The 22,341-nt window shown below is 41.1% G+C and overlaps 2 protein-coding genes across 3 annotated transcripts; one reads left to right on the top strand and one right to left on the bottom strand.

The window, feature by feature from the left end:
• Positions 1-8,175: 8,175 nt before the first annotated feature.
• armc1 (armadillo repeat containing 1) lies at positions 8,176-16,963 on the bottom strand. Of its 2 annotated transcripts, none has more exons than XM_038727861.1 (7): positions 16,762-16,963; positions 15,617-15,828; positions 14,434-14,525; positions 12,348-12,540; positions 11,708-11,824; positions 11,157-11,231; positions 8,176-10,511 (listed from the first exon to the last, which is right to left on the bottom strand). In XM_038727861.1, exons 2-7 carry the CDS (start codon positions 15,776-15,778, stop codon positions 10,320-10,322), a joined length of 831 nt encoding a protein of 276 aa, XP_038583789.1. In that variant the 5' UTR covers positions 15,779-15,828; positions 16,762-16,963; the 3' UTR covers positions 8,176-10,319. The 2 variants fall into 2 exon arrangements, with proteins under 2 accessions (XP_038583789.1, XP_038583796.1); XM_038727868.1 differs by having other exon boundaries at positions 15,617-15,825.
• A 280-nt stretch (positions 16,964-17,243) lies between these two features.
• mtfr1 (mitochondrial fission regulator 1) lies at positions 17,244-22,303 on the top strand. The gene is made up of 8 exons (XM_038727853.1): positions 17,244-17,368; positions 18,020-18,127; positions 18,421-18,519; positions 19,302-19,435; positions 19,561-19,796; positions 19,954-20,206; positions 20,481-20,661; positions 20,858-22,303. Exons 2-8 carry the CDS (start codon positions 18,092-18,094, stop codon positions 20,903-20,905), a joined length of 987 nt encoding a protein of 328 aa, XP_038583781.1. The 5' UTR covers positions 17,244-17,368; positions 18,020-18,091; the 3' UTR covers positions 20,906-22,303.
• Positions 22,304-22,341: the final 38 nt, after the last annotated feature.

Below are 22,341 nucleotides of genomic sequence, written 5' to 3'. Positions count from 1 at the left end.
TGTGGTTAATTTTACCATACGGCACGAAAACTTTTTATTAGACCTTATTCTGTGAGCAAGAGTGAAATGTCAAAACCCATAAAACTCTAGTTTTGAGCTTCAGAAGTGACATTTTGGCAGTCCGTGGAAGATGATGAATCAAGATAGATGCTTCTCTTTCAGAAACAAAGCCTTCCATCATACCCACCTGTCTGAAGGTTGCTTGAAGGACGAAAGTGAAGCCATCATCTGGAGAAACAGGAGGTTTGAGGGAAGTGCTTCTCCACAACCGTTTGTCACTCTGATATTTGGTAAATGTGATAATTAATACCGTAATTTAACTAAACCCACTCTGCAAGGTCTGTAATTAAAACTGATGTACCTACTTAGCACACCAAGCATCACAGGTGGGCCCAAATTAATCTGCAAATAGAGCTAAATTGCCTGTGCTTAGCATTTTCGTCAACGTCACTCACTTTGGGGGGAAATATCTGTAATTAATTCTGATATAACAAAGTCATAAATTTGAGGTTAAATGCAGCCTTGACAACAGACGCGATGACAGCAAGAGACCTCATCTAGCCGTCCCAGATGGGATCCAAGACTCCGCTTTCTCCCAAGAACTTGGCTGAGACTTCCTCTGACAACTGTTTGTTGCTATAAAGATGAGAGAAGATATTCAAAGATAGACTCATCTTTTCTTGCATACCCTCTCAGTGTTTTTCAATTTTGAGTAAATCGAAATGAACTGGAGTGAAAGCTGACTTCCAGGCTGCAGAACGGAAAATGAAATGATTAGTTCTGGATGGAAGCCAAATGAATGCATGCATTTTTGATTTTGACTTGCAATGAAATGAAGCTGTGGCCACACAACGATTTACAAGCTTGTATATTCTTAGTTTTTGTTCTTCCTTATTATTTCTGTGCTATACTACATATATATATATGTATATTTTACAACAGGTTTGCTCTTGTTTGTCATTCCCTGTTCAAAGCCTGCTGCTGATCATATAGTTTGCTAAATATCAGCTTTTCTTTCCGGAAAAATCTGTCAGTAGGGATCTTAGTCCCAGATGTGCAACGTTTAAAAAAAAAGTACATTTAATTCAATTCACAATATGACCTGAGACATCAGCAGCCGAAGATCTTGCACATATAGAGAGGGTTTCAAAAGACACTAAATTAGCATATGGATCATGTAAAATAGAGGTTCCTGTTCTGAATGCATGATATTGTTCATTGTTCTCTCCAGGGTTTTTGTTTTGGTTGGTACACAGAGCACAAGCTGGCACGCCGCTATTGTTGAGCAAAAATAGTAGATTAAACTGAACGACAGTCAAATCAAAGAAATAATCACATATTTATGAATATTTAATATGGTCGTGGCAAATAAGGCAAGTAATTAGGAGTTTCCATAAATTAGCAAATTGTTATTTTATGTTAATGAGAGATCTTCAGCTTTTTCTCATGAATAATTTATGGATCAACAAAAAAAGTTTAGGAGGGAAGGAATGAGGAAGTCTGACTGTGGTGTTGATCAGACACGTGCACGTGTGCCGAGACACACAAACACACAGCTTTCCTTCAGTTCCTATTGTTTTGTTCAATTTGTCACTTGATATTTATTAGATGGCAGGTTTCATCAGATGAATGTACAATGCAGCTGGGTGTGGAGTTGTTTTGGAAGGAGAGGTGATACTGGCTTTGCAAGCAGACACCACAATCGCATGTTTGTGTCCACTTTATTCACAAAGCAGACTATGGAGCTTCAATCCCAAAGGTAAAGAACAAAGAGATCTCACAAGGGAGAAATGGATGGAAAGTGGGAGGATATAAGGGGGGACATGGTTTTCAAACAGTTGGTGAAATGGAAGGATTGTGAAATTACAGGACAGTAGTTGGAGGAAATATGACAATGAGCATGCAGTGAAGACCACAGCGCACTGGAGAGCTGGGGAGGGTCTTACTAAAGAGGTTAATATGAAGACGGAGGGGAGGAGTGGGTGGGGCAGGAAGGGCAGTGAGTCAGAAAACAAGAGCAAAACAAATCTGTGATCTGGAACTCGGAGAGCAGCCACTCAGGAGGGATTAATGAGAAGTAGGAGGCTGTGAAATTATGTGGCCTTTGAGTGGAGAGAATGGCCCTAGCAGAGCATGGCCCTGAAATGAGGTGAGACAAACTTCACCTGATCCACAATTAACGGCATCATGCGGATGGGTGACACAGGGTCACAGTGGGGTGGGGGGTGGGGTGGGGGGGGATCACAATTCACTTTGTCGCAAATTATCACCCCTCCAAAAAGTGCAGCCATCAGAAACCAGGAATCAATGAGGAGAGGAGAGGATTGTACACACCTGTCTTTTTCAAAAGCCAGTGACAGGAATGAGAGGAATGCTTATTGGAGAGATTTATGCTTAATAAGGACAGACAGTAGGAGGGGATGAAGACAATTAACAGTATGGAAAAACAGAAATAAAAAGTGAAAGAGTGAGAGAAGGAAAATGGGCTATAGCTGATTGCACAGGGGGGTGAGGAGCAATAACAGGAGCACAAATGATTAAGTGGTGTTAGGGACTAAGAACACTTGTTTGCAAGGACAATCTTTGTGTGCTTTTGTTGTCTGCCGGCCGCCTTTATCTTTGTGTAATTCTCCGTCTGATGAAATGTGTTTAAAGAGATGAATTGGGATCGGAGGAGCCGTCCTGACATGATTATGAGGGATTCATCTGCAGCCATCTGCCACCGTTATGAAAAGGGGGGGTGGGGGGGAGCAGAGAGATAGAGAGAGAAAGGGAGAGAGATGGAGGGAGGAAGGGAGGGAGGGAAGTGCAGACCTTCTGTTCAGCAACCCTGCCACAAACCCACCATTACATAGGCCTCTGGCCTACAGTTTAACATAAAGACTTGCTTTGCTCCAGTATGTGAAGGTGAGCTTTGGGTCCAATTAAAGAAGCAGAAGAAGGGTCATAAAACTTGTGCACTTTCAATTGTTTAACATGAGTCAAAACCCCATTAAAAACATTATCTGAACAACAGAAAAGATTACTTTGATGCTATAAACAGAGATGTGACAGATGTCCACCTCAAAAGCATGATAACGTACCTTAAGTTGAAACTGAACTGTTTGTTGCTTTTAGATTATTTTCCAGGTACCACTGGTATTATATCCCGACTTGGAAATGGCACCTACAAGACTGCATCATCTTCACACACCAGTTGGAGGAGAGGGCACAGCAGATGGGTCCATTGCTCATCACAACGTCCACTTGTTCTAATGGGGAAAGCGGGGGCCTCAGACAGAATGTCTTAAGTTGTGTAATAGGCTTTTTAGTGTCACAAATGAAAGTCACACGTTCTTTTTTTTCTCAGGTTGTTTGTTTTTCTCTTTTTTTGGGGGACTATAAGATTTGTTCACACAGCTCCACATGACCACGGATAAAAATGGAGTATAAGTAAATTGTGTAACATAAACCGACATGATCTTATAGAGGAACAGAACGTAGGCAAAAAGATTCAAATTCATTACTTTTGGTGATATTGAGCAGTATTGATGACTATGATTATCTCACTCTCTAATCTGTCAGCTGTTGCCATGGCAGCTGGTATGCAGTTTCTTTCCAGTTATAAAATTACAGCCTGTGTTATTTGCCTCTATATAAGTTTGCGCTGAATTTTACATTGACAGCTGTCTTCCTTTTGTGTTCACTCTGTTGCATATATAAAAAAATCCCAGATTTCACCTGTGTTTTAACAAAGCACCTATTTCATTCTTGCCCACTGTACCACTGAGCCATCACTTCATATTACAGGTCAGCGTTACGGTGCTTAATTATGTGCAGGCTGCTTGGGGCTCCTAATAACCTGTCATTGAGGGGAATTTGAATGTCACACCATATTGTTGGGCCCTAATGGCAGCAGGCAGATCCACTGATGAGCCGTTTTGGGACAATTACAGCGGATATTCAAATCACAGGTCTGGGCTGTGTGGTGAACTGGACCGCACACAAACTGACAGGGGCTGACGCGCACGAACCCACGCACGCACACACCACTTGTTGTATATTGACCCTGCAGCCCACCTCTCGACACATAAAGAAGACCCCTCCCCCACCCCCCGCCACCGCCGCTGCTGAAACAGTTTAACTGTAGCCTGATCGCTTTTATTATCCGCCTAATCCAGATATCAGCGATTTCATCAAGCCGGGAAGATATGCATATCATGAATTATTTTGACACTGGGACCTTTTAATTTTCGCCGGCAATATTTCATCCCACCAATCAGTACCTGGAGTGGTTGTCGCCGGGCGGACGTGGCGGTGTCAGAGGACGAGACTTCCACCCCACCCCCCCCGCACCCCCAGCGGATCCAAATCATCCAGGGGACAATAATGAGCTATAGCCACAATTATGAGCCGCCTGTGTGTGCGTGCATCTCATCAAGGCCCAAATGCAAGCTGCTGCTGCAGGAGGAGGAGCACGCACACAAATGCACAATGCAAGATATAAAAGACTCAATTTGTTTTAAAGAAATAAGATGGCCTGATTTTATAATGCAAAAAGTTGTTAATTCAGGGCTATCACCTTGTAGTCTAGTGAGAGACAAGGCTACTGCATGTAGACCTGCTGATACTTCACTACTTTTTAGAAGCACTCCACTACAGTTATTTGACACCTACTGAAGTAACTTTACAGTACAGTGGATTGCTACTTTGTGATTAAGATTTTACAAAACTTATGTTTTTATAAAATGGGTTACATAATTATTCAGGAGAATTACAACATTAAAATGTTACATGTTAATGCTTTATTAATAATCACATTTTACAACAGTGACAGAGGCCCTTCTGATCCATTCTGAGTAGTTTTACTCAAAGTACATTTTGCTGATACCTCTGTATGCACTTAGTTCAGGACTTTTACTTGTCATGAAGTCTTTTTTAATTTGTTTTGTACATTACAGAGAATCTCAATATTTCTTCCATCACTTTACATCTGTCTGGCATAGGACCCTCTTGAAAATGAGATGATGCATCTCGAGAGGCTATCCTTTAATAGTAAATTCAATCTGACTTTGCAGATTGATATAGCAACAAGACATATGATCATCGTACAAAATGTGATGGTTACAGATTACACTACCAACAGTAGTTAAACTCACCAACCAACATTATATGCTGCTTATAGGCTATGCACCAATAATAATTATCCAGTATTCTAATATATTATACTGACAGGAGCCTTTCTGCATTAGGAGTATTATTACTATTGAGTATAAAGTGCATTGTTAATGCAGAACTTTTACTGCAAAATATTTACACTGACTTATTTAATACTTACCCAAGGTACCCTTTATTGAGGGATTATAAGTTGTGACTAAAGGCTGTTTTGAAGTTAATAAATCATGTAATGCTTTTATATATCAGTTATAACAACGTTTAGGGTTGCTAGGTTGTGTAAATCCCTCTGAGCAGTTGCATGGTTTGACCACGTGGAAAAGGGCTTTACATGACTGGGACCAAAATCCATTATTCAGCAACACATTAGCAGACATGGTGATTACTAACATAAGTGCAACTAACATTTATAAGTGCAACCCTTTATTAAGGCATACTAACAGTTATATCTGCAGCCTCAATGACCTGTTAGAAAGTGAGAAACCAATGAACATGTAGGCCTAATGGTTAACTAACAGAATGCATAAATAGCCTACATGTCAATGAGATTTTCCCCCTAATGCCAACCTAAAATCTGTCTTTATTACTAGCTCTTAACTGATCTAGAAAAAGTAGTAAACATATATATTAACCATTTATATTCATTAGCCTTCATAAAAGGTGCCTTAGAGTCTTCCACCATGGAGACAAATAAAAATGTGATCACAGTCCTAAATAAGATTTTTAGACTGAGCAACTACATTAGGCTACTTAACATTTTTTGTTCCCTTACACACTCACACCGGCCACATAGGCTATAAAATCATAAGGAGGCATTGTATTCCACAGCACAGGGCGCCATGTCTGTCCGTGATATGTGGACTATGTAACTTAATACTGTGTGTCTTTACCCAGCTCCCCGTGGAGCAGAGTATTATGCGAGTAAATTGGATGCTCAAACAGTCAGTCCGTGACCTTCCCTCATCCTGGATGTTGACCCCAGTATAAAGAGAGACATTACATCTCGTTACACAACAACAAGGCTCCGGCGCTTCGCTCCAGATAAAGAAAAATGTCTCAATTAAATCTTCACCGGGGCCCCCCTGCCGAAGAATTATCGCTGCCCCGGTAGCGCTGATCGCTACACTCACACATCCTCAAAAGTTATTTGACATAAATTGCTGGAGTCACATCATTTCCTGCCACACTCTGAGCGGGATTTACGGCTGATCCCATTGACTGGGAGCTGAACCTCCAATAAAATTCCTCAAGGGCCCATGGGGCCGTGAGACATACCTATCTACCCTGCATCAGGGCCCTCTCCCCCCACCCCTGCGGGCAGATTAACCATGCAAATACACACAGGTGGGAAGGTGATACTGACAGAACATTAATGCACATGCAGCTGGGCTGATATGGCCGTGCAGAGGGCCAGGGCTGTGCACAAGACAGGCTGATTGTGTTTTATCTGAATGAAACAGGGGGAACTGCTTATTCAAGGAGGAGTGAAAGTGAACTTAGCTATGACTTTAATTTGAAAATGAGAGGTGAGTGCCACCTTTATGTTCTCTGGAGGATATCCCCTTATGTGTAACAAAAAAAAAATAAAAAATTCTGAGAGGAGTAATATCATTATAAGGCAGCATATGAACCCTTGAGGAAAATAATTTAAAACTGAAAATTGCTTTTCACATTAGTGCTCAGGCATTGCGGAGAAAGGTGCACACTATATTAACTACTAAAAACAACCTTATGGCTGCATTAATCTACAGATATTATGGTCTGAGGTGAACAAAGCATGCCGATGGTCGCAGTGTGTTAATGGTTATGACGATTCTTTGCCCAAGCTCAAACTGACCAAATGGAAATGCAGTTTCAGCATGGCTCTCCATAGCATTAGGAACCTCAGGTCATGTCATTACAAACAAGTGCTTTCATTGGATGTTTTTACATTATACTCTGGACCCCACACTTTATAATTTGTTCCTTGCCAGGCTTACTGTCTCTCTCTAGTGGTGATAAGTGAGAAGTCTGAGCTCAGAGGCCTCTTCTATTGCAAATCATACATACAATATTAGGTATTGTGCATGCAGGCAGCCCCTTGATGCAGAGTACTAGTCCATTACATCCTCAGAAAAAATGCACATTTGAGCATCTAAACTTCTCAAACATCTTAGGGCCATCTCCATATGCTGACGATAATCATGTGATATGATCGAGAAGCTTCGGAGCTGCCACTAAGTGGACCTTGAAGTGAGATTATATTGTCAAAAGATATAAGACGGTTAACCCTAAAAAGGTTGCACAGCTTGTTGTTTAATTAAGCAGCTCTGAACTATTTAGCTTGGTCTGTTTTACTTCGACCTGTGCAGTGAATGTATACCTGAGTTACACAAGTCACAGGTTTAGAGTAATTAAATTATTTCCAAGCCATGGTAAAAACTGGCCTCTTCATCCATTGGAATAGAAGGCCTTACTTAAATGACACAAACGTCTGATGGGTCCAAGATAAAAATGTAAAATACTTAGTTTAATGCAGTTTAAATGGTTCACCTTAAAATGGCCTAAGCAGATAAAAAATGTTTTGTCAAAATCAGTCATTAAATGTGCTGTAGTCACCTTCCATGCAGTAGGGTGGTGAAGGCCTCCCCTCCAGCTTGGCACAGTGTTTCATTGGATGCTCAGCAGCAGCAGCAGCATCAGCATCAGCAGTGGCTCCAGGGCCTCCAGCTGGGGCTGGCTCTGCCTCTTCCTGCCTACCAGCACAGAGGCTGGGGAGGTGGTGGGCAGGCCACGGGATCGCCCTGGGGCACCTCACTTACGCACCAGTAAAGAAAAACTGAATTTCCCCTCTCTCTCTACTAAGAATGGTTGTTGCCTTCAGCAGTTTGATTTGACAAAGTACGGTCTGCAGCGCTAGTGTGACCACATAACACAAAGAGTACCATGAGAGGGATGCTGAGAAAAGACGGGTCAAGACCATCTTATCATATTCAGTATAACTGGCCACAAAAAAATGCGCTAAAAATAAAAAGCACCAGACAAATTTTGATTTTAAGTTTATCATTTCCATTAACAGTGTATGTGAATCTACAGTTTGAAGATCTGCATTACAATATATTACATCTGATAACTGACACATGAAGTCTGTATACAGGAAGTTACAGTTTTGAGTTTGGGTTTTTTTTGTTAACATTACAGATGTGGTTCAACTAACATTTAAGGGAAATTTACACTTTGATCAACACATAAGGACAGCTCTAAGAAACAATGTTCAAGTATTTCTCTGCAGTATGAGCTAAGACACCAAATTTAAATTAAAAATGAAATTACATGAATTTAAGAGATTAATTCTGTGCAAAACAGACAAAGTAGAAACTTTAATACTGATGATGCTCCTAACGTTTAACATGCCTTTGATTAGAAAAATTATGTTGATTTATAATCTCTACATTTAATGCAAAAAATATTATTGCTCTTCCAGAAAATAGCCACCATCAATTCAAATTATTCGGGTCATTCTATGCCAGTCCTTTATCTATTTGACCTCAACCAACTGTGACGTCTCCGCACCATCAGAACAATAAAAGTCGCCTGGTCAGCAGTGTATATAATAATTGTTAATGACACTTACACAAGTCAGAGGAGAGAATAATTAAACCTGGTGTGAGTCATTGGGCTTGTAACGGCTAAAGAAAAGGAGAAAACTCGCTAAGAGCGTTAGCCTTAGCTGCTACAACTTCTTATCCCATTTTCCGACATTAAAAATGCAAATCAGTATTAAAAAAAAACAGAACAAAATTTTCCTTCACATGTAAGGTCTGAGATTTTAGGGAATCAGGCATCATTTACAAAATGTACATAACCACACCCTTGTTCCAGTATATCACTGCTGCTCATGTGACAGCATTAGGGAGTCCTCTGTATTCATGTGAGAGCGTGTACCAACATGATCTTTGCTTTAAGGACACTGCTGGCTAAACTGAAAATTGAACTGTACAGGTGGGCTACAATACTGTAACAATGTCGGTGGGAGTCAGATAACAGGTAAGTATTTGACAAGCAGGCAGCTAATAGGTTTGTCTTTCACATGCAGATCTAGGGTTTTACTAAAACTACAGGAAGAACATAATGTTAATGTGAGAGCTGAAAGCAGAGGTAGCCTAAAGTCTGTGCAAATAATACAAGGAGCGGTCAGTTAATTCTCCACCACTGCAGAGCTGACATTGGATTTTTCCTACATTATAGCATCATCCAACGAGTCCTGATTTTTAACAGACACAACCAAACTCAGTGAAGGGTGTTATATTAATTATATAACTAGCTAAACAGTTGTTCTTTGAGTAACAAACAGTCTAATGTATGTGAGCCAGTGGCTGAATTGGCTGAGGGCTCTTGCTGGTGTCTAAGTTTACTATTTCTACTGAAGTGACGTCCCATTGAGCTAAAAGCTGGCAGAAGCCAGGCTGCTGCTGTGCTGCTGCTAAGGTCCGCCTGAGAAGCACAAATGTTACATCTGACATGCTCGGAGCTCTCAAATCATTCAAATGAATGATGAAACAATAATTAAAAAAATAAATGTCAAAAAAGGCACACACAAAAATCACAGATCTAGGCATCAGGCAAGATTGGCACAACAGACTCATAGCATGCTAATAAAACTGAACGAGGGAAAAGACATAATCGGCTTAATTAGGGAATTTAAGAATGAAAAATATATATAGTAAAAAGGACAATGACCAAAAATCATGCACAAAAAAAAGGAACTCCCAATTTTCAAGGTATTCAGAAATCAGCCTCAGAACAATTAAATATGCCTGCCATATGTCAACGCTGCCAATGAAGCAATACCAGAATGTTATTTGGTTTCGGCTGATTTAAAAGTCCTCTGGCTAGGTCTCGTGAGATACATATGCAGTTAGTATATAGTTATGCACACACAGCCAGTAGTGGGATTTGTAGCTCCATATATACACAAGGTAAAGTTATTGCAGGTTCCACTCGGCAGTCCAGTACTTGTTGCACACACGTGGCCAGGCTCTGTGCGCTTTGCAGAGGGGGGAGTCTAGACTAGTGTGGGGCCGTGTGGCAGGGCTTCATCCGGGACAAGGCTGAGAGATGCTAAGGCTGCAGCTGGATGGTACTTTAGAAAAAACAGGGAGCACAGAGAGAAGCACAGGAAGTGGTCACCAGTAAAAGGAGCGCGTCAGGAAGTTGGCAGCCGTGCTGAGCCAGCCCATGCCGTCTGTGATGGAGCCCACGCGTGTGACAGCCTTGTCCTGTTCCTGGGATGGACTCTCCTCCTCAGGCAGGTAGTCTGGGATGTCTGTGTTCTCCTCTACCAGCACTTCCGAGTCCTCCTGGAATGGCACCATCCGCTGCACAAAAACAGAAAAGAAATATTTATATATTTAAGCAAAGATGTATTCCCGGATTAATGTAAAGCACAGCTGTTAAAGACTACAGAGCCAAATAATCATCATATGGAGTCAGATTGGATGACTGAGGCAGGTCTGACCCCTGCTGGCCACATTATTTATGACAATTAAAGCAGCCATTGCCAAGTATTTTCGATTATGTGAGCAACAATTATTACATTTCTCTGCAGATTATTAGAAAACAAACTCTTTGGAATCTCAGTTTTTGTTAAACGTTAGCCGTTTCACTTTACAATTTGGTTACAAGCTCCAAATTGGGAATACACAACTGTAAATAAAAAAATTGGAAAAAAAAGGTACAGCTAGGACTGGCCATGTGCTTGGCAAAAAGAAACTAGCCTACAGGCTGAGGCAGAGATGTGACTAGCTAATCATGTCAGCGTGAATAAGGCTCAGCCACAGGCAAGGGCGGCTACACTCCCTGTACACAGATAGACCCAACATACAGTGAGCATACTGATTATCAACTGACTTGTTCTAGGTGAAAAAAATATAATGCATCTTGTGTACAGCAAATCTAAGGAAAACAATACAGATGTTACAGTTGTTTTCTCTCTCACATCTCTGTCTCCCGGCTGTCCTTACCTCTCCTCCATCCTCGGTCTTGACCACCTGCTGAGCAGTCATTACTTTGGTGGAGTTGATTGCTGTGCCCAATGCCTGTGATTAAAAAAAACAGAACACTTCTGATTTCATTTGTGATTGTTTGTTTTTCTGTATGCAGCTCGAAAATGAATCGCATACTTTTGGTCAATTGAATGTAAATGCACAATACTGTTGTTAGTCATCAACTATAAAGTGCACAAGCAGCGACAATGACAATGCTGCTCCCACCACAGGTTGACAACATACTAGTCAGCTATCTTGTATCAGCAAATTTTTGCTTTTGCTGCTTTTGCTAACAAGACCAATGTCAAAGTTATGCCCTAGACATCCAACCAATACAGGTACAGCTGATATATGGTTTGTTACAAGTACATTTTCATCCATTTTACGTAAACCAAGCTACATGTTATAATTACTTGCCAGATTTAAACACCAATGATAAAGTTAATAGTTTGAGGTGGCACATTATCCCCTTTTTAAGCAGATTTCCCCATTTTTAATATCATCAGCAATCAGTAGCAGACACGTACCTCGGCTTTGAGGTCAGAACGGATCCTGACAACACATCTCTTGACGGCCATCTGGAAGGTGAAGCTGATGACCCCTCGAATCTTCAGCAACGCCTCCTCACAAAGGCTCCTTCGAGTCTGACAACAGACAGGAAACAGATTTTAAAAGGTACATTATACAGTATAAGGTTGGAAATGTGGGTGACGCAAAATCACCAACAGTTTAATACAACCAAATGTGGGCCTTAAATTTATAAAGTATTCAATTGCTCCATACAACATGCTATTGAGAAATACAGTTTTCATAACTATGTGTGTTTCTGCTGTAGTGATAGCTATGCAGCCCACCAGAGGCCGTCTGTCTGCTGTAATGTAATCTGGCTAGGTGCAAGCTTCCTGCAGAGCAGCATTCAGGTTCAATCTCAACGTCCTGCTGTTCAATGGCTGACATTTACAAACTGACCCCTCCACCCCCCCTGTAATGTGCCAGATAAGACACTGCTACGATGCAGTGAAAACACTGCGATAATGACAGTGGTAAACACGATGCCCCAAAAAGAGATTTTTGTGCATCAACAGACGTGTGGTATGTCTGAGCATGATCAGTGCGTGCCAGTACGTCATGCTGAATCCCAAATGCAAACACTCTGCGAACACTTACAGGGTCATCCAGTCCATCAATGTGCAGCACAACCGTTTTGGCCCTCTTGTTGTTGGATCCCAGGAAGAAGTGGGCTTTGCGCTGGCAGGAGGCGGCTGCTGCCTCGGCCTGTTCGGCCTCTTCTTTACCAGCTGACTGCAATATCTCATAGATCTCAGAGGCCAGCAGTTTGGTCTCCCCAGGCGATGTACTCCTTCGGTGAGAGAAAGTAAAAAAAAAAAAAAGATTAGAGGGGCAGACATGAAAGAAATATTACTTATGTTGTTTAATTTGGCAAATGTGGTTTATGTACACACACGTAGTCAATTCCACTCAAATCAAAGAGAACTGAAGTTATCTGTTGTGTTGTCGTACTGTATTTCTAAGTCTTTAACAATACTAAAGGTGCAATGCAGTTGAATGTAGGTATAATTGATGTCAAGACAAGGTAAATTGAATCTTGACCACTTTTAAATAGCTGTGCCAAGACATTTCTGTTGAGAGGCAAGATAGAAATACCTATGTAAAGGCAGACAAATATCCCTCTGTGGAAGAGAAGAGTAGTGCCTAAAACTGAAATAAATTCACTAAGCTCCCATTTTATAAGCTCCAATGGATGTAGACTGACTCTGACCATGTCCTTCCTGGTCTGATGCTGAAGACTTAGGACTCAGGGGCACAGTGCCAGCCATACCACCAACTAAACATAGTACACATTTAGAAATACTGCACATCATTGAGTCAGTTCATCATAATATTCTTTGCACTGCTACCCATCACACAACATTTAAACTCATGCTAATTAAGCCTATTCTGCACTTCAGTCATATTTTTACTGACTTTTTTTTACAAAAAAAAAAAAAAAAATCCATAGCAGAGCATAATATTTTGTGGGCAGCAGCTTTCTTTGAAAAAGCCACATGAGGTCAGTTGCAGTTGCTGATATTTTGTGAGGGATCGTGAGATACCCCTGCAGGCTAAACTGCTTAATGTGTCACCAAGTCATCACTCCTTCTATAATAACCACATACGACATCAGCTGTCTGGCATGGCTGCCTTCTGGGAGCCTGGTGCTCCCCGGCGCTGTACGACACATTCCTGCTCCGGCACTGTGGAGGCCTGTCAGCCTTTCAGCAAGCCCAACACTCTCTTCAATTGATTTATTTATCTGTTCACCACTTTTAGGATTTGAATAAGAGGTAACACTTCTTGAGCTTCAGATGAAGGAATCCAAATGGGATTCACACCTGTTTGGTGCAACTACGCTGGACGCTCCCCCCCTCAGCCAAGTGTTCCCACTCTGTTCAGCTATGATCGACCTCTACCCAAAGTCAGATCGACTGGACTGTGAGCACAGAAAGCTGCTGCTGTTACTGCAGGGCTCCTCTTGATGCCACCCCTGACTAGTTGAAGTGACTGGCGCACTCCAGGGCATGCAAAAGCTTTGCCGAAGGAAGGTGGGGGAGGGTGGGGGACAAAATCCTACAAGCCGGCCACTTTAACATAGGGCTATTCCTATCAGGGTGCCAATGATGAACAGCAGTCACTTTGCAAAACTGCCACAGACCCTCGGGTAAGACCAACTATCTGGAGCACAACACCACCTCAAACCCACGGGTGACCAGAGTGTTCATCGTGTTCTTTTAGAGAGTTGTAGAATAAATTGAGTCCAATGCTTCTAGAGAAGCCTTCAAACAATACAAGACTAAAAACAAGCAACAAAAAAATATGCTTAAAATATACCATGTGTGGAGAATGAGTCACCTCTGCAAAAATAACCCGTCAACTCCACAACAAGACAAGAGCAAATATAAGCTCGCATCAGTAAAAACATGCACATGGACTCATCAAGAAAAATGCAGAGAGGTGGCAAGATGCATTAAAATCTATGTAGTGCAGAAACAGCAATTTTACTGTTTATTTTAATTCAGCTTTAATCACATTCATCCTGACATGGCAAATGAAAGGACATAATCCTGCCTGGAAAATCTGCAGACTGGCACACATCGTCTGTGCAAAACAAAAGAAATCCTAGGTTAAGGTTTTATGTAAAGAAAGTGCACACTGAGCATGTGTGTGTGAGATGTGGTGATGACAGGGACTGTACTTCTGCATGACATTCTGCAAACTCAGCATCATGCCCAGCTCGCCCTTCATCTTCTCCCTGTTGGCTCGACATTCTGCCAGGTAGCGCACGGCCTGCAAGGACAAGGGCAAACGTTATCTATTCAGCGCTAAAAGCTGGCAGACCCTTTGTGATATCATAAGAGAGGTTTTAAATTGGGTTAGCATGTGCAACGGTAAAATATTACATAACTATGATAAATGCACATGCACTGACCCCGTGTTTGTACTTCACGAGTTCCTGTCGAGGAGCAACTCTTACATAAAGCCACTTAAACATGTACTCTAACTAGAGTGACAGTGACGTGGAGAAATGGCCTTCAGTCAGTCAGTGAAACCTGCTCTTATGCTGCTGGACAGCAGGGGGCGACAGAATATGACGATCAGAAAACACCTAATTACAGAACCAGTAGGGATCTCAACTGGTTATTCAACCAGGACAAATTTTATCTAAACAGCTGCTGTAGATAAATTGTATACTAGAATGTTTGAATAAGTAATTTCTCTACTTGTATGGTGGTACTGAATAATCAGCCTTGTGTTGTGCAATATATTGCATTTTGAGGTAATCGGCCAATACCTGCACTCACAAGGTAGATATACAATAAATGTCTGCAAACAGCCTTGTCAGTGTGGCTGCTGTGGAACAATGTTATTGCTCCCCATTGTGAGTTTTGGGAAGGTGGTGACAAAGTTATTTTTGAGCCTTATATTTCCTCAGTCACCATCGTTAAATATATATTGTTATACTGTAGACAATAATGCAGTTGAATGACATCACTTCTGACAAACTGAACCAGTCTCTCCTTAAAACACCAGTCATGTTCTGTAATCTACAGCATAACCCAATGTATTTTTCTATTTCATTAATTAATTAAAATTCCATCTACAACCATATGTTACTGGCTAAGATAACATGTATATTAGATTGTACTCTCTCCGTGGAATATTGGAAATATAAATGACTTTTCTTTGTTTTGAAATCAGCATTATATATCGGCCGCTCTGCTCTCTAAATATCGGCACTGGCTATAGAGAAAAACATATCGCTCAACCACTAGCCCTGTGTATTCAAACCTATCCTTTGTGCAACAGTAACTATCTGAGTTGTGGAGAGTCCTATCCGTGATCAAATAAAGAACATACTATGAATGGATGCTACTTACCAATAGTGCAGAGTAGACGATCTGTGGGTTGGGGTGGTCTAAAAAAAGGATGAGGCCTGGTAGACAGCCTTGGTCTTCTACAATGGCTCTTCGGTTTAGGGGGTCTGCAGCAAGATCTCGCAGCTGGTTCACAACAGTCAGTGCATCCATCTCCGCACTCATGGTGCCTCTTGTCTTGACGTCACGCACATTAAACCAACCTCTTCACTCTACTAAGGGGAAAAAAGATGAGGTAAATTAGGGATCTTACATTATACATATTAGGGCTGCGGCTAATTATCATTCCATAAATGAATTAACCAGGAGATTTTCTCAATGATTTGTTTGAAATGAAAATGGGTAAAAATGTTCCAGAGTCCAAGTTCATTTATTCAAATAGTTTATTTTGCTGACAACCAGTAAAAAGCCCAAAGATATTAAATTTGCAATAAGACAAAATACAGATAAGCAGCAAATCTTCACATTTGAGAAGCTGGAGCCAGCACTTGTTTGAGCTTTTTACCTTCTTCTTAGTTGTTTACAAATACATTTATAATAATAATGTAATATGAATCGACCTATTGTTGCAACACTAACACAAATGCGTTTTAAGTACAACACAGCTCAAAAGCTACTTGTACTGTCTTTTTTTCCTAGCTTGGTGCAGAATAATGTTAGGTTACACCTTGCAAAATAAAGTGTCGGTGGAATGACCTAACTATTAAACTTTTACAGCTATCCCATTCCCTTAGACCACGTTTCACGGATCTGTTGGGGGATATATAACGTTATAAACAATAACCTCTAATATGCGTTGCTTAACAGTTTGACTGATAACTTAACTGACTCTTGTAATACAAAAGTTACTGATTTTACTGATATGCATTGATAACACTACAGATATCTCATGAAATAACAAAGGACGTTAACCTAGCATGCTTTGATAGGCTAATTTTAAATCATGTGGTTTAATCCCTTGCTTTGCTGCTAACACAATCAAGTAATTTTCGTAGACGAGAATACTAATAGTAGAATTTTCCCAAAGACGCTTTCCACAGTACGACCCTCAACCTCACCTCAAATCACGCCCTGTGGTAAAGAGGCGATTCAGCAACTAAGCTAGGCTAACGTTAGCTAACGTTACTTGACAATTAACTACAGCATACCTTCTTGTCAGTTTGCAGTAAAATCATGAGACAACCCCGGGTAACTTCAGTTACAACAGATGCAAAAACGACGGAACAAGAAACAACTACGTCCCGACACCACTTTCAAAATGAAACTATGACAAAATAATTTCACTAACGCTAGGCCTGCGCCTCTTTCTTTACTATGCTTCTCTAGCTAACAGCCGTGCACAGTGTTTGGGTTTTGTGGCACATCAATGGGTACAGCTGCTTTGTGATTCAGGACATCCCAGTTTTCCACAAGTTTCCCTGTATTTTAACCCCGGACACAGCCCCGCCGGGGAATGTAGAGAACTATAACGAGCACACTCCAGGTTCCTGGAATTTCATTGGACGGTATACTTTGATCGACTGTCATAAGACCCAATCATGAGATAGTTGTGATTTAAATCTAAATTTTAATTGGTGACTTTGTCTGTCAACTAATGCAAAAAACCAATGGTGGCGTCCCATGATCACAACCTACCTATTGTGATCCCCATAGTCCAATTGGCTCAAAATGTATTCCCGAGTCTTCCCACAGTAGATGTCCGCCCTTCGACAAGGTGGAAAAAATTAGAAAGTTGGTCAAGCGGCGTCAGACTCGGTAAGTTAGCTCGAAAGTCTCACACCCAACCGATCTTCGAATATGAATAAATAACATTAACACATGTAGTTCGAGGTAACTACAATTGTGCGTGTCTTCGCCATATTGTAACGTTAATAAATTTATCAGCGGTTGTTTAAGTTTACTGAAATTAGCTAGCCCGCTTTCGCTGTTAGCATCAGTTAACGTTAGCCCGCTAAAGTTAAGATTCACCAGTGTAACGTTATAATTTGGCTTGGCATGAGATCAACTCACATCTGTCACAGAACTGCGACTGACTCTCTTAAAGTTACACGTTTCTTGGTGTGCTGGTTTATTTAGCTGCGACTAAGTTCTGAACTCTCAAAACAAACAGCGGCAAAGATTAGCTTGAAAACGTTGTCGTGATTATCTTGCCGCTGTAACGGTAGATGGATGGATGGATAGATAAGTGAGATAGATGGATACTTTATTAATCTCGGCAATAAATGTGTTACAGCTGCGTTACAGCAGTCACACGTAAAATCGCTAAACAAACAACTCAAATGGCGACGTTTGCTGTCAGTGTAACCATGTTGTTAACACAGGTTTACATTGAAGAGACATGCCTAACTTTTGTGTTTCCATGTAATCAAACCTGATTTTCTCACTCTTGTGTTGTGTTTCCCCTAGATGCCCGTTCTGTGATGATGCCCTTGGTGTTGAGGCATGTGCCAGCTGCCCTTGTGAAACGCAGTTACAGTAATGAGTAGAGACCATGCACAGACCGAAATGGACCTGGTATGTGACACTTCGTGTTTAATGTCTGACTCCATTAGTGTCTGCTAAACATACTATTTCCATACACCTGAAATGTTTGATTTCGTAGTCTTGCACAGTCCATAAAACACCACCCCTAGTGTACCTTTGTCTGGCTCTCATCTGAAAGCCCACTGTTGAGGTCTGTTCGAGGTGTTTCCACTCCAATGCAGTTAGTTCAATAATAAATTATTGTAATAGAGAAAATTTGGCATATTATTATTTTCCCTGTCATTTGTGATGTAAGTTTTGTGTTTCATGTTTTGGTTTTGCAGGCTTTTGGACCAGCCAAGCCCTATGGGTCCTCGAGAAGTATTGTGAGGAGAATAGCCACTAGTCTTCCTCTTAAACCCTGCCCCAGGGTTCATTTTCAGGTGAGGAGGTTTAGCAAGATCATCATAACTACAGTGTTGTGTCATTTTAACAGACAGACCCGTCAGTCTTTAAAAATGTAGTATGTTCAGCTTGTATTTTAAAATAATGGCATGTTGCTCTTTTAAGTTTTTTGAATTTGTCACACAAATTCCTCTTTTGTCTCTCCCTACTGTGCTGAGTTGCAGTCATGTGACAACAAATCACACACCCTCTTCAGCTTGTGTTTACCTCTGCTTGTCTGACTGTTTTCATTTATAGACCGTAAACAGGGCGGTTAAAATCATATATATATATATATGGGTTGTTTTCTTGTCATCAGAGCACGGACTGTGTGTTCAGAAGTTTCAAAACTGTTAACAAATCAACCTTTTGAAATTTCAGTTCTGTGGCATGTCGTTCTGAATATTGAATTTCTTTTCTTTTCTGACTCCTCCAACACTGTGCTCTCTCTTTTCTTCTTTTCTTCTTCCTCCAGCTACCCTCCCTAGCTATGAGGAATGCAATATGTCTGCTTTAGGTCAGTTTGTTAAACAACCTTCAACAACCTTGAGCTGATTAAAGACTTACTGATCTACCTTCTGACCTACACAAATCTTTCATTAACAGTGAATAGATGCCTTCCATACACCCTCCCTCTGAACTGCCCCCATTTCTATATTTTACTTAACTACTACCCTTTATCCATTGTTAAAATGCAGTGTTGTAATGTGTCTGGGTGTGTGCTCTTGTCTGGCATGTTTTTTTGTCAAAACGTTGAACACGGCTCTTCTCTGTCTGACAGCTTTATCCGTACAATGAGGACGCTGGTGTCCTATTTAGCGCCAGGAGGCAGAATGGTTTGGTGGCCTCTCTGGCTGATATCGCCTGGATAAGCAGGGATGACGAGGATGATGAAGACCTCCTTGGTAGACCCAGGTGAGAGCGGGAGCGTGATCTGTCAGCTAACGTCTTCTAGAGGAGAATTGCAGTTTCATGTGTAAGAATTTCCTTGTTCACTGGAGTAGCGTCTAGAAAAACATGATCCCGCCTTATTGAAACAGATCAAGGATCCCACCAGGATTGGCGTTTCGAGCGCGCCAGCCCCATCCTCAGAGAAAACCTTTAACCCGCCAGAGGTCACTACCAAGCCTGCATCAGGGGAGTCCGGACCCCCAGGCACCAACAGTCGCCAACAATGAGGCCATTCAGAAGATCAGTGCACTGGAGACTGAACTTGCCAAACTCAGAGCTCAGATAGCACAAATTGTTCTGGCTCAGGAAATGATTGCACAGCCAGGTATGTTATACACAGCCCTCAAAACATAAACCTCTCTGTGTGGCCTGAATGCATTGATTTGTTTTCTACTGTAGTAACAAACATGTCCCTCTAGATGGCAGCAGAATTTCACATGTTACACAGCTTTAAGATTTTCATTTCCTTTGTTTCACCTCAGCTGCTACCACGGGGAGACCTCCTCCTCCACCCTCTGGCACCCTGCCTCCCCCTCCCCCACCACCTCCTCCTCCTCCACCACCGCCACCCCCCTTAAGTCTCCAGCGGACATTTTCTACCATTGATTTGATAAAGGAGCGCAGGGGGAAGAAGACAGACAGCCAAACAGTTTTGGATTCAAAGCCGGCAGAAATCCCCAGCATGCTCGATGTCCTGAAAGACATGAACAAGGTCAAGTTGCGATCAGTCAAAAGGTAGGCCTCTACTTGCATAGTGAATCAATGAAAATCGCTTCCAAAAATAAATTTTGGAAGTGATCGAATGTGAAGACTGAAGTTTTTTTAGTTTATAGAGTTTGTGTAGTGTAATGGCGTGTAGTGTTACAGTTCGACACAATCACTGATCTAACTCAAGCTGACACATCATTGCCTCATCATATATACATATATCATATGAATACACTACACAAAAAATCAAATTCAAACGATTAGCATGTGTAAGTGCTTCTGCTGACTGTATGTTTCATAGTCGTCCAGTGGAAGGTGACGCCAAAGTGAAGTCCAACGAGCCGGTAGATGCTGCAGCTCTCATTGCTGAGGCCCTGAAGCGCAAGTTCGCCCATCGTTATCGACATGACAGTGAACGAGAAGACAAGGAGGTCTTCAAACTTCCCATTCCAGCCGTGAAACCTCAAGCCGAAACCCCTTTGGTGAGCAATGGTTCTGTATTCGACCACAAAAAACTTTGCTCTGATTTTCAACTTAGGTAGACTGTGTTTGTAGATATTAACTGGAATAACATCATACGTGGAATCAATGTGTCATTAGATTTGAAATGTAATTTGACTGATCTTGTGGTTTTTAGAGTTTTATGTAGTTTATTCTGTCTTCTGTCTGTGTTCACAGTTTGGGCAGCACATGTTAAAACAAACTGGAAAGAGGAAGCTGATCTGAACAGGCGATTCTGAACTTGAGGTCCAGATGTACCCAGGACACTTTGAAGTACCCTGTCGGCTGTTTCTGTGGAAGAACAAGGGATTCTGCTAGATGCTCCAAGTGTCGCTCATCTCATAGTGTTGCATCCGATGATCACCTAGACCATCTGTTTTTGCACTTTTGTAACTTATATTATCAGCTTTCTGTTATACACACCTGATTGTTTTTGTTTAACTGAATGTCTTTTTGTTTTTGTGTTAGTCAAAATGTCCACTCTCTACAGTCCTGAGTGTGTCAGAGACAGAGTGCATGTTTAAGCAACACTACAGAATCGTTAAGTTTAATGGTTTTATGGTTCAATAATTACTTCGGTTTTTGTTAAACTTGTTGCACATGGCATCATTGGTTGCATGCCCGTTTTTTTGAAGAGGGTCTGAAAGCTGAAGAGTTCTTCTACCACAGAAGAAAGGGAGCACTTTCTTACTCCAGGAATATTGTGCTGTAATGTTTATATATGTATGACAACTAATTTAAGACTTGGATCCTTATATTTATGTTGTGGTGTAAGTAGATAATTAAGATTTTAACACAGGTAATTATGTTGTTGATTTGTCTGTTATTAATTACAGTTGGGTTTTAAACAGTTTTATACTAACTAACTGAGCCTGTGTAAGTTGTGTCCCAGTTGCCAGTCTTTCGGTGGCTTATGTGTTTAAAGTTATGCATCCCAGTTTTAGTTGACATTATTTATCGCTGTACTATAATCAGCATTTAAGAGCCAAAGACATTCCAGTGATGCTCTGCGAGATTCTGCCTTGCACTGCCAAATATTGCTTTTTCATGTCCCATGTATGATGCTTAAATAGTGAGGATAACAGATACAGTAACTGTTAAGCAACATTAATATTTCTAGGTTATTGGCGGTACACTTGTTGCTTTATCAGTGCCCTTTTTGGTAACATTTGCCTTTTATCCCAAAACCACTTCCCTGTAAGACTCACAGTTCAACATTACTAAACAAGTGTTGTTGTAGTTAACTCTGTATTGACAACATATTTCAGTCATGGGTCCTAAGGCACCCACTGTTATCGGTATCCCAAAGGTATCATTTACACTGTTGTGCCAGTAATCATATTTCCACGCCTCAGTTTGTGTCTCAGAACGTACTGATTCCTCGGGATCATGTGAGGTTTTTAGGCAGTGTTTTGTTCAAAGTGACTGATTGCACATTATTTCCAATTATGTTCACTATGCCAGTTTAGTTGCTGGTTCAAGACAATTTGTCTACAAGGGAAGGTGGACTGAGTGTCTCAGTGGTAACTGAGTGATTATTCAAGATTTTCGTAGAAAAGACTTTATAAAAATTGTTAACTTGAATTGTGAAATCTATAAATAAAAGTTTATGGTCTGCCTGTATTGCTTTGGTGTATGTCTGTCATGGAAATAAAGGCCAT

The sequence above is a fragment of the Micropterus salmoides genome, unplaced genomic scaffold (genome assembly GCF_014851395.1).
Source record: "Micropterus salmoides isolate LMB-PRFRI ecotype aquatic unplaced genomic scaffold, ASM1485139v1 Ms_hic_scaffold_1, whole genome shotgun sequence".
NCBI lineage: Eukaryota > Metazoa > Chordata > Actinopteri > Centrarchiformes > Centrarchidae > Micropterus > Micropterus salmoides.
This window is presented reverse-complemented; position numbering and strand designations above follow the sequence as displayed.